Source organism: Solenopsis invicta, chromosome 16 (assembly GCF_016802725.1).
Source record: "Solenopsis invicta isolate M01_SB chromosome 16, UNIL_Sinv_3.0, whole genome shotgun sequence".
In the NCBI taxonomy this organism is placed as follows: Eukaryota; Metazoa; Arthropoda; class Insecta; order Hymenoptera; family Formicidae; genus Solenopsis; species Solenopsis invicta.
Window position 1 is genome coordinate 21,949,492 of NC_052679.1, and position 18,910 is coordinate 21,968,401.

General features: G+C 29.5%; 2 protein-coding genes and 1 long non-coding RNA gene across 3 annotated transcripts; 1 reads left to right on the forward strand and 2 right to left on the reverse strand.

Annotated features, from left to right (window-relative positions):
* Positions 1-755: 755 nt before the first annotated feature.
* Positions 756-4,164, reverse strand: LOC113003173 (odorant receptor 63a-like). Its single transcript, XM_039458390.1, has 4 exons — positions 3,989-4,164; positions 3,421-3,781; positions 1,595-1,966; positions 756-1,407 (listed from the first exon to the last, which is right to left on the reverse strand). Exons 1-4 carry the CDS (start codon positions 4,127-4,129, stop codon positions 1,067-1,069), a joined length of 1,215 nt encoding a protein of 404 aa, XP_039314324.1. The 5' UTR covers positions 4,130-4,164; the 3' UTR covers positions 756-1,066.
* Positions 4,165-5,063: 899 nt separating this feature from the next.
* On the reverse strand, positions 5,064-15,635 carry LOC113003180. The gene is made up of 8 exons (XM_026131485.2): positions 15,429-15,635; positions 13,479-13,953; positions 12,820-13,050; positions 12,443-12,743; positions 8,788-8,950; positions 7,360-7,843; positions 5,707-5,937; positions 5,064-5,618 (listed from the first exon to the last, which is right to left on the reverse strand). Exons 1-8 carry the CDS (start codon positions 15,567-15,569, stop codon positions 5,278-5,280), a joined length of 2,367 nt encoding a protein of 788 aa, XP_025987270.2. The 5' UTR covers positions 15,570-15,635; the 3' UTR covers positions 5,064-5,277.
* On the forward strand, positions 8,859-18,486 carry LOC120359715. Its single transcript, XR_005576492.1, has 3 exons — positions 8,859-9,001; positions 9,125-10,368; positions 15,975-18,486. It is a non-coding gene; the product is annotated as an uncharacterized LOC120359715 (long non-coding RNA).
* Positions 18,487-18,910: the final 424 nt, after the last annotated feature.

Sequence of the window (18,910 nt, forward strand, 5' to 3'; positions counted from 1 at the left end):
AGTACAATGCTTTACCTTATTAATTTTTCTTAAAAATTGCAAATTTTTTTGCTTTTACCACTTTAAGCAACTAATTTCTTTATTGCATATTATCTTACGTTATGTTACATTGTTTTACCTCTACTGTGAATATTATGAACCACAGACTCGTGTAAACTACATTATTTCGCTGCAAAAGCCATAAATCAAGTATCCGCATCATCGATCTCATCATCGATCTCATCATCGGAAAGCCATAGTCTATATCACTGTCCAATTCGTTTTCATGTTCAGTGATGTGTTGATTTCGACCTCAAAAATAAAAATTGTAGTCGTGCGTGACAGGATATTTCTCGGATCGATGCCTTACTTTTGCCACCGAAGAAAATTGCAATTGTCTATACGCATATAGTCCTGTCGTGACCAACCTTTAGGGTGGTAAGATAAGTGCCATGACAAATTTGTGTCTACCGCGCGTCTTCGGAACGGCCGATAATGCACGCACAATTTTCGATGTACAATGCTATCGTGTCAGCGCATAGATGCTCACGAACAAATTACGCGTTGAATGATGATGTCCTGTATAGTACTATTTGCGTTTTTCTCCAGCGAGCAAAATGTTTTTTTCCGTTATATCGTCTGTTCGATGCAATATAGAGAATAAAAAAAAAAAGAAATTGTCTTCAGACATTTATTGACAGTGCGTATGGCAAAGTAAAAGAAGCTACACGAATAGTCGCAGTATAAGCAATAAGTTTTTGTACGGAAAGTTGCTGAACTTTTGGTATGTATTTGAACTATTTAAAATATTAATAATTAAAACATAATTTGAAATGTTTGAAAACTAGGCAAGGCTATTGAGAGCGCAACGTGGTTACTAATGTGCATTGTATGGAAACAACGTTTCTATTTCTTTTATTACATTTATGAGTTTAAAACTTGAAACTTCTCATTCTTTTGTTATTATTAATTAATAATTATATATAAAAATTAAATATATGTATAATATTTTAATTAATCGTATTTACAGATTTTGTATAGCATCAATAATTTTTATTCTGCAAATTTTAATTAGATTTGTTGACTTTTATTCTTTTAGAGCCACTCGCAAAAACGAAATGTATGAAGCTGCTGTTCTCAGAACGTACACCATCGCCATGCGATTAACGTAGAAAAATTTTCCACCGGTGAGCTGAAATGAACGAGCTGACCTCATCAACGCAAAGTTCATGTCTTTCATCAACGTTAAAGGAAGCGTATACCAGGAAGTCGTGTACATTGCGTGGAATATTCCTGTACTTCCTCTTTGTACAAAATCACCTCCAATGCAATATAGCAGCGATTCCATAAACAAAAAGTTTATGATTAGAGCAGTTTTTAGTGATTCAAAATAAATTTTGCTTCTTAAGTAAATTAGTATACGTATTCCTGAAAGAGATTTTATGAAGGTAGAAACTTAACTTTAACGCGATTTAATGTGGGAAAGTTAAAAAATTTTAATTGAAGCACATTGCACTGAAATACCTTAAGAGAGGATATAAATTTCTAGTCATTCAATTAATTAGGCGTAATATATATAATATTCATTTAATATAAAAAATTTTCTATACGATACCTGATAGTGCCAATAGGAGAGTTACTGTAACAAGTTGGTATAATATAACCAAATGAAACGTATCTTCCACATTCTGATTGTGATCCCTTAATTCGCAGTGTCTATTAACCAACTTAATAAATTGCTTCCGATAATATAGCTGATTATCTGGCTTACTTGATAAATTTTTAAATTTTGTTTCAAGTATTTTAAGTTGACCAGCGATATGTAGAGTAAGACTAATATAAAAACTGTCCGTAATAGATTGCGCTGTACATACTACGAGTAATAGAACAATTTGAAAGATGGTAAACATTGTGTACTGCAAAGTAGTCATATTGTCACCAAAACTACCACATGGGAATATATATGCTCTGTCTTCTGTATTAATATCTGCGTGCAATAAGAATGTAAGTAAAGAAAAATGCATATAGTTAAGAACAATAGCACGATTTAACATAATTAATTTACATATTAAAATAGAACGGAATTAAAGTTAAAAAAGATAAATAATAAAGCAATATAAAAATGTGTTCTGTAATTTAATTCTTAATGCCCTATATACAGGGAGATTATTCATGGTTGTACCCCTTTTTATAGAAACATGATTTACCGACGGATATTTATTTCTAATGTATTATTATATTAAAAATTACAAATGCGTGCTCCTATGGTAAAAAGGGTACAACTATTAATTTAAGCCTGTATTTAAGTTTTTTTTAAGATGCTAACAGAAAAAAATTTTAATCTAAATGAGAAGTATTTTATTGGGTAAAAAAAATTAAGGAACGATAATTATTTACATACGATTACATAATATACTTTCACATTTCTACACTAAAGAAAAGATACTTAAAAATTTATTTGTGAGGTAGAGAAAGGTTGCCAATATTCAAGAAAAGGCAAGTAAGTTTTCGAGCATCTCAAAATTTTGTATTAATATTTTTCTGTTTGGCTAACTAAATCGAAGTATACATTATTAAAAGTTATTATTGCTATGTGATATGTTGGTTTGATAATAAATAATTTGTTATAATAAAATGATTTGAACGTACGTAAAGATGAATGTATTGATTTGTTTAAGACAAACTTAGCTCACAAAGTGAGTAAAAAATACGTGGACGTTTAATCACAATGTAACTTTATCAAAACGTTTCATATTTTATAAAAAAAAAAATAAATAAATAAATAAAAGAAAAAGAAAAATATAAATAAGTGTTAGAATGCTAAAAATATGTGAAATGATCTAATATTATTAATTAACAATTTGTTTTTAGTAGATTTTATATAGAACAACGTCTCAAACTATGGATATATATTTATTTTGTTATCTATTTAAACAGAATATGTTTTTATGTTATTAAATGATTGTTTTAAAAGATTTATGTCGTTATTAACAACTTTTCTCTATAATTTTTATTTCACTGAAATAAATTTTTATGTAAATATAGAAGAATAAAATTTTATGCCTAGCAGATAATTAATAAAAGAAATTTAAGATATATTTTATAAAAGTGACAAATGCATGTTTCATTGTCACACTCAAATTTTTTTATCACTAACAAAACGTTACAATTACCTTTGATTACTAATATTTGGATTTTATTATACAATTAATATATATCTCAGAGTTAGTACACATTAGAATATATCTCAGTCTAGATTAAAATTTAATATATAATAACAAAAAATAACTTCTTTAAAACAAATATCAAATTTGAATAGAAAACTATATTAGAAAATTCAGATAATATGAACTTCTTTAGAATTACTTCTAATAATTATTATTAACATAAATTTCTTATTAATTATAATTTAGCAAATATTATAGAAAAATGTTATATTACCATTTGATGCATTCACCATTTGGGCTTGGAAAAATATTTCTTTTATGTTCACAACAACGACAGACATTATGTAAAGAGAACCACATGTGTAAGTTGAATATAACATAACGAAAGTGTAGACTCTGGATTCAAATGAATGTTTTTTCATAATTTTGTATGCTTCCTCATTATTTTTTGCACACAACCAATCGTCGGAAGCAGCATTGATATTTTTAGCCAGTTTTCTTTGGTTAGCAGCAAGACAGGAATATTTCAAAATCAAACACACCGTGCTTGATATATATATTATGGCATCCATGGTTCTACCGGTGTCACCATACTTTTCAGTCAAGTCCATGTAGATCAAGATAATTGACAACAACTAATAATGATCCAATTGCCTTAGAAAATATGACATTTGCGCGTATAGTAACGAGTTAAAGATACATCCGCACTTGAACCGTTTACAAAAGTATTTTTCTGTACATAATTCTTGGAACTTAGGGTTATTCTAGTACGCTTATTTTCTGCCCGGTAGTTGTTGCAACGCGTTTGTACAATTTCTTTTCTCATCGTACTATCAACGTACCTGCAGAATTATTATTACGCTCCAATGGATGATAGTAAATACCGTCTTCTTTTGTAGGGGCCATATACCAAGTATTTGCATAAGTGTTCTGTGAGTAGAGAACTCATAAGCGATATCATCGTTCCAAACATCATTCGACATTATGGTGGTTACACGAACTACGCGGATGACTCAACATGCGAAACTGTTCAACTCGCTACGAGTGCAATTTTCGTAATATCGCAAATTCAATGTCGAATTACGAACATTGTCACGAAACATTATGGGATATCAACCACGAATAAGACATATTATCTCCATTAAGTTCATGTTTTATTAGTTCATTCCATGCACGATGGATGGTAGTAAGATAAACGTGAAGAGATACACATGTCTATACACTGTACGTGACAACCATTTTCACTATCCTGTAGTCATGAACGCAATAGAAAAAAGATCGCGTCAGCAGTGACAAAAGAAAACGTGTATTGTTCAAATTTTAAGTGACAAATTAGTTCGAAATTTGAAAGCATTGTAATTTACAGAAATTTACGTAAAATCTATTTCAGTCTGATTGATGTACTCCAAAGCAAGTGTGACTTTTAGTGCAATTTGATCACGACGCAAGTCTGTGGGTTTCAATTAAGTGCTAAAAACATCACAGACAATACGTTGCAATAACGATATGCAACAAGTGATCACTATATGTGGAATTGAACATGAAGGATAAAAGGTAATAATCGGTATGTTTAAATTATAAAGAGTAAATTATAATAAGTTAAATATAATAATATTATAATTATTATGATTTAACTGATCTAACAATTCAAAATAGTAAAAACAAGTTTACAGAAGTATACAGGGTGATTATTAATAGTTGGAACAACTATTTACCATAAGAGATGCCAACTGCACATGCAATGTATATGGAGTAAAATCAGTAAGCCATCTCTTATGATAAATAGTTGTTCCAACCATTAATAATCACCCTGTATAAACATGGATTTTGCATGAAAAGAAAAAAAAATCATTTTTCTCGTAAAAAGTGTATATAATGCCAAGTTAAGGTTGCTATTTTTAAAACAATACAGCATACTGTTTTCAAATACGTATATATTTTTGAGACTTTCTTTGTGAGAAGAAATTATTAATTTTTGGCACGGTTAGATTATGATATTGTGATTGTAATTAGTAATTTTATTAAAACAACATTATAGTAAACTTTTGTTTCTACAGAATTCTATCTTGCCAAACACAATTTCGAATCGTAGATTTGTAAATTGTAAAATTTTTTTATCATGTGTTAGATTTCATGTTTCAATCATTACACGTAATACAGATAGATACGAAATAGAAGTTTTCAGAATACTCATATAAGTTGCCAGGTTGACCACGATGAAATTTCCAGCCTGCAGCTTGACTGGAATTCGTGTACGCATAATGATGAAGATTAAATTTTTCGCCAACTTCACAGGAAGATCATACCAGGTGCTTTGATATATGTAAAGTCCAACTTCTTCCATTTGGGATTTCAGGTAATCCCCGACAAAGCTGTATACGGATAATTGCGTCAGGAAAGTACACAATACCATGCAGCTTTTCCCCATTAAAACAATGTTGTGCGCTTTTAACGCTAAGATAAATTGAAATCCTGAAAAATTATTTATTTGTTTAATATAAATTCTTATAATTAATTATATATTGTGGATAACTTATAATGTAAATGATATAATCTTTACCCATTATACACAATAATACGCTGCTAATAAATAACTGCGTTAGTAAAACGAAACTAATCGATTCGGCCAGTTCCTTGGCCAATTCTATCAGATAGTTATGCCTCTGAATTAAATCATTGAAACGATTGTAGATTTGCGGACTTGAGGCACCAAAGTCAATAAAATTGGCTTTTAGAATTTTTACTTGACCACACATATGCAATGTAATATTGAGGAACAGAGAATCATTACCTTTATAAAAAGAAAAAATAAGTACAATCATAGAGATGTAATTTCTCACTAGCGTAATAGAAAGTACATGATTCTTATAGTAAAAAATTTTTATATATAATTTCTGTTTACAGAATCAAATATTTAACTTTATCTTTTATAGATTACATTTTTATAAAAATATTTTTTATGCTTTTATGTTATATATTTCACTATGTAATAGTGAAATATTTGTACAATTAACCCTAGCTCTCCACACAGATTTTCTTTTATCACCTTCTTCCCCATCAGGTTTATGGAACCCTGTAACTTCGACATGTTATATCTTTAAACAGAAAGCATATTTTTTAGCTCATAATATATTAAATAAATACCTGAAGGTCTGATAAAGACAATAAACGAAACTCGAATCAAAAATATTTTATTTTCAAATAATTATAATTTTTTTTAGAAAGAAATTTTGTTGCATAAAATCCTAAAATATGAGTACTTGCATATGGTCCGTCAGACCCATGTCTGGAAAGCTAGGGTTAAACAGACACAAATAAATCAAAATGTGAATAACGTCGTGAGAGTCAACACAAGATTTTCATGAGTGAATTGATGCAATTAACAAACAATTGTTATTACAGTACAGACGTTTCGATCCTCAGAGCTCAAAAAGATCAACTTCCAACCGGCTTTCAAGCAAATGTCGTTTATAAAATAAACTGCAAAGATTGTGAGGCGTCACATATGGGGCAGACGGACAGATTTTTAAATATTAGAACCATGAAACATAAGAATCAACAGAAACACGATTCAGCTTTCCGTTAGGTATCACAGATCACAGAATTATGCAGCTTATCACATAAATGCAAAATTCTTTTCCGTGTATTTTATTATTTTTCCTTTATTCATTTTCCGTTATTCAATGTTTTTGCATAGCGCTATTCTTAGAAAAATATTATACATAATTGTTTTAATATGACTGTTCAAAAAACTTTTTATGCAACGACGTCAACCATAACGTATCAAAAAAATCCGCATTGTCTACACAATTGTACCGCATCATTTTCAGCTCCGAACATATCAATTTTTTTCTATCTGCGCTACACAAGTTTGATTATTAACCATTGTACGTGAAATGGAGTAATAATTTTATACTGAAGATTTAATAATGAAGATGATACAAAACAGAGGATCGAAACGTCTGTACTGTAATAATAATTGCTTGTTAATTACATTAATTCACACATGAATATCTTATGTTGGCTCTCACAACATTATTCATATTTTGATTTACTTCTTCAGAGCCTTTCCTAGTTTAATTTTAATAACAAATAAGTTGTATTAGTAGAGTTACTAAAAAGTAGTGTTAATTTTATATTCACAATTCTAAGACACTTTATGTAGTATTGTACAAAAAAAAATATATAAAAGAAAACGACAAATAAATATTACCATGATTACAAGTACATGTAAGTACTAGCACGATAAACTCCAAGAGACAAATAATTTTATACATGCTCGTTGGGACATGCAAATATTCTAACGCGCATCTCGATGGCATGGGATAATCCAATACAATTTCATCTGTTATGTTGATCTGATTATCTTGTTCATTAGTCGGTTCTTCACCCAAGAGAGGAATTAGCGAATAAATCATTACACTAACATAAGAGAAGCACACCATGAAGCAAGAGACAATTCTTCCCAAAAAAGCGTGTCTTCGCATGATGGCACGATGCTCTGTGTTCTCAATCGTCAGATAATCATTTCGAGCAGAGCCGTAATTGTCAGTTAAGTTTTTCGCGTATATACGGAAACATATAAGCTTCAGCACTCCGAGCACACCGCAACAGGCCAACATGAGACCGTCGATGTTCTGCTCCGCGTTAGTGCAGCCCATGTGAAACTCCATGGAAGGGAAGATCACTATTAGGCTCTGTTGATATGGGTAAATGGTATATTTTCTCATTCAAACAGCTTTTGTGTTTCTAGAAAAAAATATGCGCCAATTCCAGATCGACGGATCTTTAAAAATATTAAAATTTAATTGTAAATGCTGATCTCTAGAACCGAAGTAAGTGACTCTTAGGCCTCTACGCATATGAAGAAACGTAAGAATTATTTGAGCGAATGCAATTTTAATATTAAAATAATAAATAAACTTTTATTATATCAAAATAACACCGAATGGTACTCTCAAATTGTCAAAAAATTGGAAATATAAAAGCTAATAAGAGTATATTGGGTTGTTAATGCGTTAATGCTATTTTAACTTACACAATAACAGCCGCGATATACTCTTGTCAGCCCTTATATTTCCAATGCTTTAACTTTTATTAGATAATTAATAATACAAATTTTTTGTGCTATAGAATAAAAATTTAATAAAAAATAATATTAATAATGATTCCTTTAACTTTATACTTATGATTCATTTAGTTGTTTTTAGTTTGTGTATAGTCTATTTTTTTATATTGTGGTATAAAAAAATGTGTTAACGCAATTTTCACGAATGACGAAATAACACAATGAGCGACATAACACACACGCTACCCCCGGAATTTCTGAGAAACAGTTACGCTACCCCTCAATATGACCAAGAAATAAACCGGTATGTCCTAAGCAGAAATGTATTCATTAGTCAATTTACAACAGCCCTTCTGTATATCTATGATATACTCGATCAATGAGTTGCTACTCCTGAAAAAAAGCATTTCGCTATCTACGTTGTCAACGGGATCTCTATCATTTACGAATTTAAACACTTGATATTGCCAACGATATCAACACAGTTTTATTTCAAGTGTTGTAAAAATTGTTTTATATTTTCAAGTAATCGCGCGACAAGAATTGCCGAAATCAAACTGTGACGATGCGTACCATGCAACAAGTGGCCAAAATGCATCGTATTAGCGAAGAGACGTTATAAACTTGAAGTGGCCAAACGCCGACCGGCCACGCTAACAGCTTGAAGGGAGTCATCGCATATGCGACATCGTTCTTCCATCGTTCACGTGCCATCGGGTCGGGGTAATGACTGTAACTGATGCCAATAACCGATGATGTGCACGACATGTGCATCGACACAATGCAGGTATTACGATTCATTTTTTATTCAGCTCGAAACGTCTACCCGCTTATCAACTCGCCTGTATTTTCTTAATGCATTATCAGAAAATGCAGAAGATTATGCTTTCATATCAAATTGATGTTGCAGAATTTACGTAATCGTTTCTTCTGAATTCTGCTGCGGACATTCAACTACTGTATCCTTTGTATAGAGAGGACGTGTACAGTTCAGTCACTATGGTCCACTTCGAATGTAAGTATAACATTTTATTTCGCTTTCGCAATTTTGATGCTACGTCGATCGAGTTTTATGAATTCTTCTGCTCAAAAGTGATACAACAAGTGAGTCTTTTTTACTTTATGAGTCTCTAAAAAAGTAAAAAGCGAAATTAAAAATATTACCAATATATTTGTTCCCAACAATATTTATTGAACAACCATGATTTGTAATACAAAAAATAAAAAAATAAAAAAACTGAGACTTTCAGAAACTATTAAAATATATAATGTAGAATTTACTCATTTTTATGTAAACGAGTATATTAGAGCTTTGATAAAATATATATTTGGTTTATAAGCAAATCATATCATTTACTTGAATAAATCGAGTGAGAAAATTCCCTGCGTTTTTGATGATAAAGTTTTTCCCTTATAAGTAGCTGTATAATGACTATATCATAAAACGAAAAAAGGTTATGATTTGCAAACTGCAAAATGATCTGTAATTTTGAAAAATATTCAATGATCTATTTTGTAATATTAATTAAAATAATTATATGATTTTTTTTTAATAATTGATTAAATTGATTGATTAAATGCAAGCATAATATAGTATAATAAAAAATTATTATTGGAAAGGGAGAAATTTCTGTCTTAAAATTAAATTAAATACACCTGTTAAACATACATGCAAAGTATGGAAGATCAAATAAACGATCAAAATGATATCAAATTTATCTACAATATCCTTGGCTAAATTCAGAAGGAAACAACGCCTGTCGATCGTGTGACCATTTTAGTTCGTTTCCAATAACCGTTTTTCTTCCCTCCGTGCAGGAAGGAAACCGCAACAGCTCTATATAGACAGAGCATTTCCAGTTGACCACAGAGATGCATGCAAATGCTCAAGAGGAAAACATTGCTGTCAACATTCTTCGTGGTTGTGCTGAATAGTTAGAAAAATATATAGACCGTAGCAAGCGACTTGCGTATCAAACGGACAAATCAACACGTAAGACAGCTTAATGCTCTTTTATTTTTTTCTCGAATTTCTCAGTTAGTGTAACACTCTGTAAAAATGATGACGTCGCAGAGGATAGAAGTAATCTAATTATCAACGATGCAGTAAAAATTTGAAGAATTTATCTGAAAAAAGAAGACAAATCTGACCAGGTTGGTGTAACAAAATATAACTTGCTGATGTTCTTGTTTTCTAATATATATTTAGTCATAGATAGTTAGTTCGCTGCTCTGCACACTATTTAGATTCTTCAACAGGTCGTCGCTCTGTAACGTTATCAATGTTGTCTTTATATACCAAAATCCCGCACTAATAATATAGATAATTATACTCAGAGTAACATTGTTATTGTAATTGATATCCACGCTTATATAAACTGTCATAACTTTTGTAAATTAATATATATGTATATGTATTTATTGTGAATTTTAAAAATATCTCATATTTTTTATTTTTTAAGATATAAAAATTTGTTTAATTGTTGCTTATATGTTCATAGGATGCAAATAAAAATTTCTAATAATTATATTATATTTTAATGTACTTTAAGTACATCAATAATAAGAAAAATAATACACTTCAAAAAATATAACATAGTTATTAGAAATTTTTATTTGCTTCCTATGTACATATAAGCAACAGTTAAACAGATTTTTATATCTTGAGAAATAAAAAATATGAAATATTTTTAAAATTTACAATGAATACATACATACATACATACATACATACATATATATATATATATATATTTTTTTTTTTTTTTTTTTTTTTTTTTTAGCCAAATGGACACATTAGTTGTTTATACAGAGAAAATTTGTGAGACTTTTTTTTGTTCTATGTTTTACGCTATCTTCGCATGTTAAGGGTTACAGTGTCATCAAGCGTAAGCATAAACACGCAGCTCATATTATTATTTATTATTGATCGGAGCACATTTCGCTATGCACCCCAACGTTGAATGTTCCTGTGGCCTTGTATGTACATTTGCAACTCGCACATATGACTAAAAATGACTATGTTCATTGTATTCAGTAAAAAGCTTTAATATGTGTCATTGATCTAATAACTTGATGATAAAGCACATGTTAGTTTCTCATATTGCGTCTCCACACCGTTATAGACCCGTTGCGAAACGTTATCACGAAAAAACTTTTGAATTTAAATTTTTCATTATTTTTTCAACCAATGTGACAATTTATTGTCTAGTCGTGACAATATTTATTTGATATAAAAGCCCTAATCTAAACTTAAATTGGAGTCCGCAAACATGTAAATTATAATTACATGAAGAAATTACTTCAAGTTCTTAGAATTCGACTTAGACATCTAATTCGACATAAAAAAACTTATATGAAAATTTATCGCTATATGTACATGCGATATTGATGGTGTATTGAGATTTCGTTAATCATACATTTGTAAATTATATGAGTATAAGTCATTGTTTATTAAAACTAACAATTTTAGCATCTCCTTACCATCCATTTTAATCATTAAACATTTAACGTTATATTAAACTGCAAAACATTTTTAGAAAAATTTACATTAATTTTCTTATTTTGAATTAAAATTGTTGACACTTTGCATATACCAAAGTAATAATAATTGTATGTTACAGATATAATAAGTATTAGGAAACTTTTATAACTAAAACAATTAAAAAATATACTACTAGATTTATTTGACTTATGTTGCATTATCTGTGTATTCAACAATATATTTTGAAAAAGAAAGAAAATGATTCATAATCTGAATAAACATCAAAATAAAATTTTAGATTATAATATTAACAGATTTAAACGTATTATTATATATTGTAAGAGAATATTGTAATAGCTGAACTGGCAATTGTTTCAAAGAAAATGAAAAATGTATTATTATAGTAAAAAATTAGGAACATTAAGAAAAGAAGAAATCATACTTTTTATCAAAAAATGTACAATGATTTAAAGTTTAAAGGAAACAGTGCTAGTAACTGTAATTTTCTAAGCACATGTATATTTTAAATATTACATGAAAGAAATTAATTTGGCACAACAATTGCGCGTTATGGCTGTAATAAACAATTTTATTTAAAAATGACATTCTATTAAATTCTTTCTTTACAAATCTTTGTCTTGCTAAATCGTGAACCGATTTAGAATTTTAGCAGATTTCTTTTACTTGTACGTGTCATTTTTATTTTTTTATGTTTCCACCATTACTCGAAGTACAGATAAATACGAAATAGAAGCTTTTAGGATACTCATGTAGGTTGACAAATTTACCACAATATTTCCGGCTTGCAATGTGACAGGAGTCTCAGTCCGCATAATGACGAAGATCAAGTTCTTCATTATTTTTGGAGGGAAATTGTACCAATAGTTTTGATAAATACAAAGTCCCACTTCTTCCATTTGGGTTTTCAAGTAGTCTCCAATAAAACTGTATAGCGTTAATTGTGACAGAAAGGTACTCTGCACCATTACACTTTTTCCTGCCATAACAGGATCATTGACTTTCAAAGCTAGGATAAACTGAAATCCTGAAAATAAAATTATTTTTTAGAGTCTCGTAATATCATTTCATGCTTTGAAAACAATACATAATATAATATTCACCTGTTATACATAATTGTATGCTAATAATGAATAGCTGAATTATTAAAACAAAATTAATTGTATCGGCAAGTTCTCTGGCCATTCTTATCAAGTAGCTATGCCTTTTAATCAACGTGATAAAACGCTCGTAAACTTGTGGACTCGTAACGTCAAAATTAATTAATTTTGTTTTCAAAACTTCCACTTGTCCGCAAACATGCAACGTAATGTTGATAAACATAGAGTCGTTACCTTTTAATAGAAAAGGAATTGATACACGATGCTGTAATATTAATTGAATATAGAACAATTGATATTTGATTTTGTTATTTAAAAAAATGTTATTTAAATAGTATTAAAAAAATGTATATAAATATCAAAAGTATGCATCCAATAATTTTATTATATCAGAGTTTGTAATTATATATTCTTATAATTCTATTTTTTCATATTTTTATAAATTTATTTTTATATTTTTACGATATGTAATTTATTTGCGTTCACATTATATATGCATTTGTGTGTGTAATGTTTGGTCATATTGGATAAAGTATATATTTTTTTAAGTTAATAAAAAATTTTGATATATGGCATTACGTAATTTTGCCTCATAAAATTATAAAATTTTCTAAATGTTATAACACACAAAATAAACGAAAATATCACATAGCAAATATTACCGTGATTAGTAGTACTTGTTAAAATAATTGAGACTGCTTCAATGAGACACATGATAGTATGCATTCTTGCTGGAGCATTGAAGAAGTACTCCACAGCACATCTTGATGGTACTGTATACTCTAATATGTCCTCGTGCGTTACATTTATCTGGTTATTTGTAGCAGCACCCAAAAAAGGAATTAGCGCATATATTATACAACTGAAATAAGAGAATCCCAGCATGCAACAGCAGAGCATTCTTCCCGTAAAAGCATGTTTTCGCATAATGGCCCGATGTTTCGTGTCTTCAACCATCACATAATCGTTCAGAGCAGAGCTATAATTTTTAGTCAAATTCCTTGCGTGTTTACGAAACCATATTGTCTTCATTATACCAAGTATTCCGCAACAAATTAACATGAGGCTGTCTACGCTCTGTTCAGCATCAGTGCAGCCCATGTAGATTTCCATGGAAGGCAATATCACCATTAGGCTCTGTTGATATGTGTAAATCATATAATTTCTTTTATGTAAAACTTTGTGTGTCTACAAAGATACATATCGATACTATTTTGATGAGTTTTTATTAACATTAGATAACTGCAAATAATAGTTTTTAAAATCTAATGTGATTGCCATATCTTTGTACAATACATGAAGCATAAAAAGATACTAGAATAAATCAAACTATTTTAAAGATAAATAATAGTACGTAATTATATGTAGTATAATAAATGACAAAAATTGTACAGGCAGAGAAAGCTAATAAAATATAGTCGCTCAAATGTATCCTTAAAATAGGGACAACTAATGTAGTTATCGGAGCTCACGTTATTAGGTGCTAAGAAAAAAATATTCGCTGTTATTAATCAACTAACATTTAGCTGAATCCATATGTTATTTTCTTTTTGCAATAAAACTAAATATTTGGCTTAATATTTGTTTTGAAGAAATAATATTTGTAGTTAAGAATCTTAAACTAAAATTAAATATGCTTTAGTGCTTTAAATTTTTCCTAAAGAAAATATCAAATTCCCAAATTTTAATTTTTAAAGCAGAAATAAATGAAATTGTAATTATATAAAATATATTTTATTTACTTTTGCTTTAGAGTGCAATTTTGGGGGATTCGAATAATCCTTTTATAAAATAGAGTTCTCTAGTAGAGAGTTTCAAGACAAGAGTAAAAAATCTCATAACGCTGCACCTTTTATTCTATTCTGTGTAATTCTTTACTTACGAAAAATATGGGAATATTTTCTCTACCGCGTCAAATCTGTTGATTGCATCCAATCGCGAATCGGATATTTGGTTTCACGTGCGTGAAATATTGAAGAATAGCTGTCACTTTTGCTACAGTATGTTTTTAATTTCAGATAATAAATTTTTTACAGCAAATATATTTTACTATTAATAATCAATTTTAATAACCAAAAAAATTTGAACTAACTAATGTCACTAAATCATTTCTTTGCAAGTACATTAATTTTTTTACGCTAAAGTGTAAAGCGCGTTTAACAAAAGCTTGATACTGATAAGAATTTGCTTGCCATTCTATATCATGTCATTTATTTAGTTCGTTCTGAGACTCATACGAAACACGAGATAAACTATACAGCATATATCTACAAAGTCTCACATTAAATTATGCTATTTTTAAGCATGAATGAGTAAAAACAGACGTGAAGATTTCAAAAGAGATTTGTTAGTTAAAACTTCCAAGGATTTACGATCGTGCTTATTCACGGGTTACTCGTATTATGTCCCTTAGATAGAAATATTTCACTCTCTACGTTGTCATTAACGAAACATTTATTGTCCAAAAGTTCAGGCATGGTGTTGCCTGAGAGGAACACTTGGTATTGCCATTGCGTAGCTTTGTTTAGGATGACGTGACGTTGGAAATGTTTTATATATATCCTCAGCCTATCACGCGATAGAGATCACTGATATCGAAAAAGGATGCGTACCACGCAACAGGTGGCAAAGATGCATCGCAATAGAGAATATATGTTATAAACTTGAAGTGGCCAAACGCCGATGGGCCACGTTAGCAATTTGAAGGGGGTCATCGCGTATGAGACGTCGTCTTTCCATCGTATATTCGCCATCGGATCGAGGTAATAACTGTAACTGATGTCAATGACTGATGATGCGCTTGATACATAGACGTGATGCCTCTACTTCGATTCATTTTTTATTCAGCTGGAGATGTATACCTGCTTATCAGCATGCCTTTACGCTCTTAACGCATTATAACAAAACATAGAGAATTATGCTTTCACGCAAAATTTGTGTTGTTGCATACGAATTTACTATATTTTCTATTGACTATATTTTCTGAGTCATCACCCATCGAACAACTACCTCTTTTATTGCGCGAGCTGTTAGTGCCGTATATATTTTGTTCACTATGCAAGCGTTTTATATTTTATTTCAGTTTAACATCTTTTCGATTGAATTTCTATCCAAAAATACACATTGTTTAAAGAATTTCTTTTTTTCTTTTTTTATAGATTATAGAGATCAGCGAACTGATGAAGGATTATGCGTCACAAGTATGTAAATAATTCTACTGTAAGTAGTTCCATAAATACGTAAGTAATCCTATATCCAGAGATGTTTTTTCTTCTGAATTTTAAATATATTATTTTAATAATAATAAGCAAGTTCAAGTATGTATATTGTTAAAAGAGAAAATGGTATTATGGGCATCCATTTACAATTTTATTCAATAACTTTGTTTTTTTTATAATTAATACTGCATATTAAAACTTAACGATTATATTCATCAAAATGTTGTTTAACAGATTATAGGTTCAAAGTTATGAAATATTTATTACTTTGGGCGTGATTTACAAAAATATGACGACATTGTATCATAGATTAAAGAGGAGATGACAATGTAGACTACAAAAATAAATTTTAAAAATTGACAATGAATGATATAAGGCTGAGAACGAGCTATTCTTTCGTTTTTTGAATTACAATTTATTGAATCTTAACAACCAAGATACAGTTAGCGGAACGTTTCAGACGTACTCTTACAATTCAATAGAGAGACTTGGAACATCGAAATGTTACTTCACAACGAACCATGGATTCAGATTGTTCTCGAGTTGCATCGACGAATAAAACTATGCTTATTTTTATATAACGAGTAAAAATCAGCAGTTATGTGCTCATGTAGAAATTTATATTTAAGTATAGTAATTCGACATTGGAAATGTAAATTAATGCGGCTGAAGAAGGACAAGTATTCAGTTCACGCCTTCTATATATCCATATGTGTACGCATTCTGCGTTTGTACACATTCACGATTTTCACGTTTCCATACGTCTACTTGTCCACACTCTACGCATTAGTATATTTTTATTAAAATTAAATATTTTCATTCTTTACACTTATCTCTCAATTTATTTTTATGATTAAATTTTATATTCCATTACAGTATACTATTTGGATTAGAAAAAAAATATATTTTAACATTTTGCACATTTATGTTCTAATGAAAAAGTGGTACGTTATAAAAATTTATAATAATTCCAAATAATAGGAATTGAATATAGCATATTTTTTACATATTTCAATCCATAAATAATAATATAAATTCAGCTTCAAAAAGAAGGTAGTAAATACTGCTCAAAATTCTGAATAAGTAATTATTTGCTATTTTTTGAGTATATCTAAATCCAAAAAAAGTTTTTCAGCGGAAATGGACAATGAATGCAATTCTGTTCAAAACTATAAATAGAAATTTGGATAGAAAATGCATTGCTTTAATTTAATCTATTCAAAACCAAATAAAGTTTTTTTTAAAAAATGAATATCAGTTTTTGAAAGTTTGGAAAGTTATATAAAGAAAATCGCGTGTTTTGCGTAACACTATCCTCGCATTTTACGGCGTTGAATGTAAGCACGCATCTCATATTTTCATTCATTTTTTATCAGAACGTATGTATTTCACTATGCACCTCAATGTTGAATATTCTTGTAGTCTTGCGCAATTGCAACCCTTATGCACGATTGGAAATAACAGCGTTCGTTGTAGTTTAAAAACTCTAATACGTGTCATTCATCTAATAGCTTGATGACAAAACATATGTCAGTTTCTCAGCCCATTGGGTCTCGACCCTTATAGGGTGGAAATCATTTTTGTGATTATAGACCACGTTCTGTATTATATTTTATTTCATGTTAACAAACTTTATATCATTTCAGCTATGAATGGTATAGATTACTGTTGAAACATAAAAATATACAGCGTGGCTAAATAGATTGTTTTTTTAAATGCTGTTCTCTGTGGACCGCATTAAGGAACCTGGTTAGAGTAGTATACAAATAATTTTGCATATCAAAGAAATCTTTTTGTCAAAGCAGATGTAAGGATTAATTTTAAGCAGAAATATATTTATTAAATGCTTTTTACAATAACATTTTTTTGCTGATATTTTATTGCACTGTATTATTTTACTTATTAAGAAAATTCAAAATAAAAATCTTTTTAAACAATTCGCTAGTCTGCAATATTTTCTAATGTAAGAGTGTCAAGTTTTTAAGTAATATAAATTAAAACCAAAATTAGTTAATTAAGCTAAAAATTCCACATTGCTATAAATGCTTTTCTTAAATAATATGTGAAATGACTTATAAAACAAAAGAAATATTTATTAGTAACTATTTGTTTTTCGTTTTTTAATCATAACACTTAAAACTGATAAATAAGACAATGCAGTTTTTAGGATATCAGTAAAGGTAGCACGTGTGACGTAGAAAAACTTTCTTGCAGTCAAACGAATGGGCATGTTTGTTTTTATCATAATAAACGCCAAGTCTTTTATATTGTTGGGTGAAAAATCGCACCAGTTGCTGTCGTAAATGCAAATGACAAGGCCTCGCTTTGATCCCTTAAATTATCGCCCGCGTACGAATACAGGAAGCATTGCATCAACAAAACGATCAACATTACAATGCTCTTCACCGTCATAATTGTATCCTGAACGTGCCAGGATACGATAAATCCAAAACCTTAAATTAATACATTTTATTTTCTGACTGATCTTTTTCAAACTATAATTATGTTAAAATGTTATTTTGATTAAACCTACATATAGTTGACACCATTTATAATAAAAGCATACTAATATGAAATTCGAAAGCTAATACATCGACTTTTTTACGATATATAAATTTATTTTTTGTAGTAAAGTAATTGTTAATATGATATTTTTTGGTTTTGTAATATCCAAGTACATATACGAGTAACATCTCTTCTTCATCCTTCTTAGCTCTATCTTATCTCCTATCTAGTATTGATCAAGAGACCATAGCATTTCCGAATTACTCGCGCGCATCCGACTACATGCATATTTAAAGATCCAGCAGTCAAAAATTGCTCGATGATCGTATTGTTGCTTTAAATTTTCTGATGTCTCTTGAATTGTCTAACGT

What these genes read in the sequence shown, in the direction of transcription:
- LOC113003173 (XM_039458390.1), bottom strand. Translation starts at nt 4,129, where the DNA reads ATGTCGAATGATGTTTGGAACGATGATATCGCTTATGAGTTCTCTACT. An exon ending in GCGTAATAATAATTCTGCAG is followed by an intron (nt 3,782 to 3,988) that starts GTACGTTGATAG and finishes GATCATTATTAG; the next exon opens with TTGTTGTCAATTATCTTGAT. An exon ending in TCTCCTATTGGCACTATCAG is followed by an intron (nt 1,408 to 1,594) that starts GTATCGTATAGA and finishes AATCTCTTTCAG; the next exon opens with GAATACGTATACTAATTTAC.
- LOC113003180 (XM_026131485.2), bottom strand. Translation starts at nt 15,569, where the DNA reads ATGGCGAATATACGATGGAAAGACGACGTCTCATACGCGATGACCCCC. An exon ending in TCTTTGCCACCTGTTGCGTG is followed by an intron (nt 13,954 to 15,428) that starts GTACGCATCCTT and finishes ACATATCAACAG; the next exon opens with AGCCTAATGGTGATATTGCC. An exon ending in CATACAATTATGTATAACAG is followed by an intron (nt 12,744 to 12,819) that starts GTGAATATTATA and finishes TTTTATTTTCAG; the next exon opens with GATTTCAGTTTATCCTAGCT.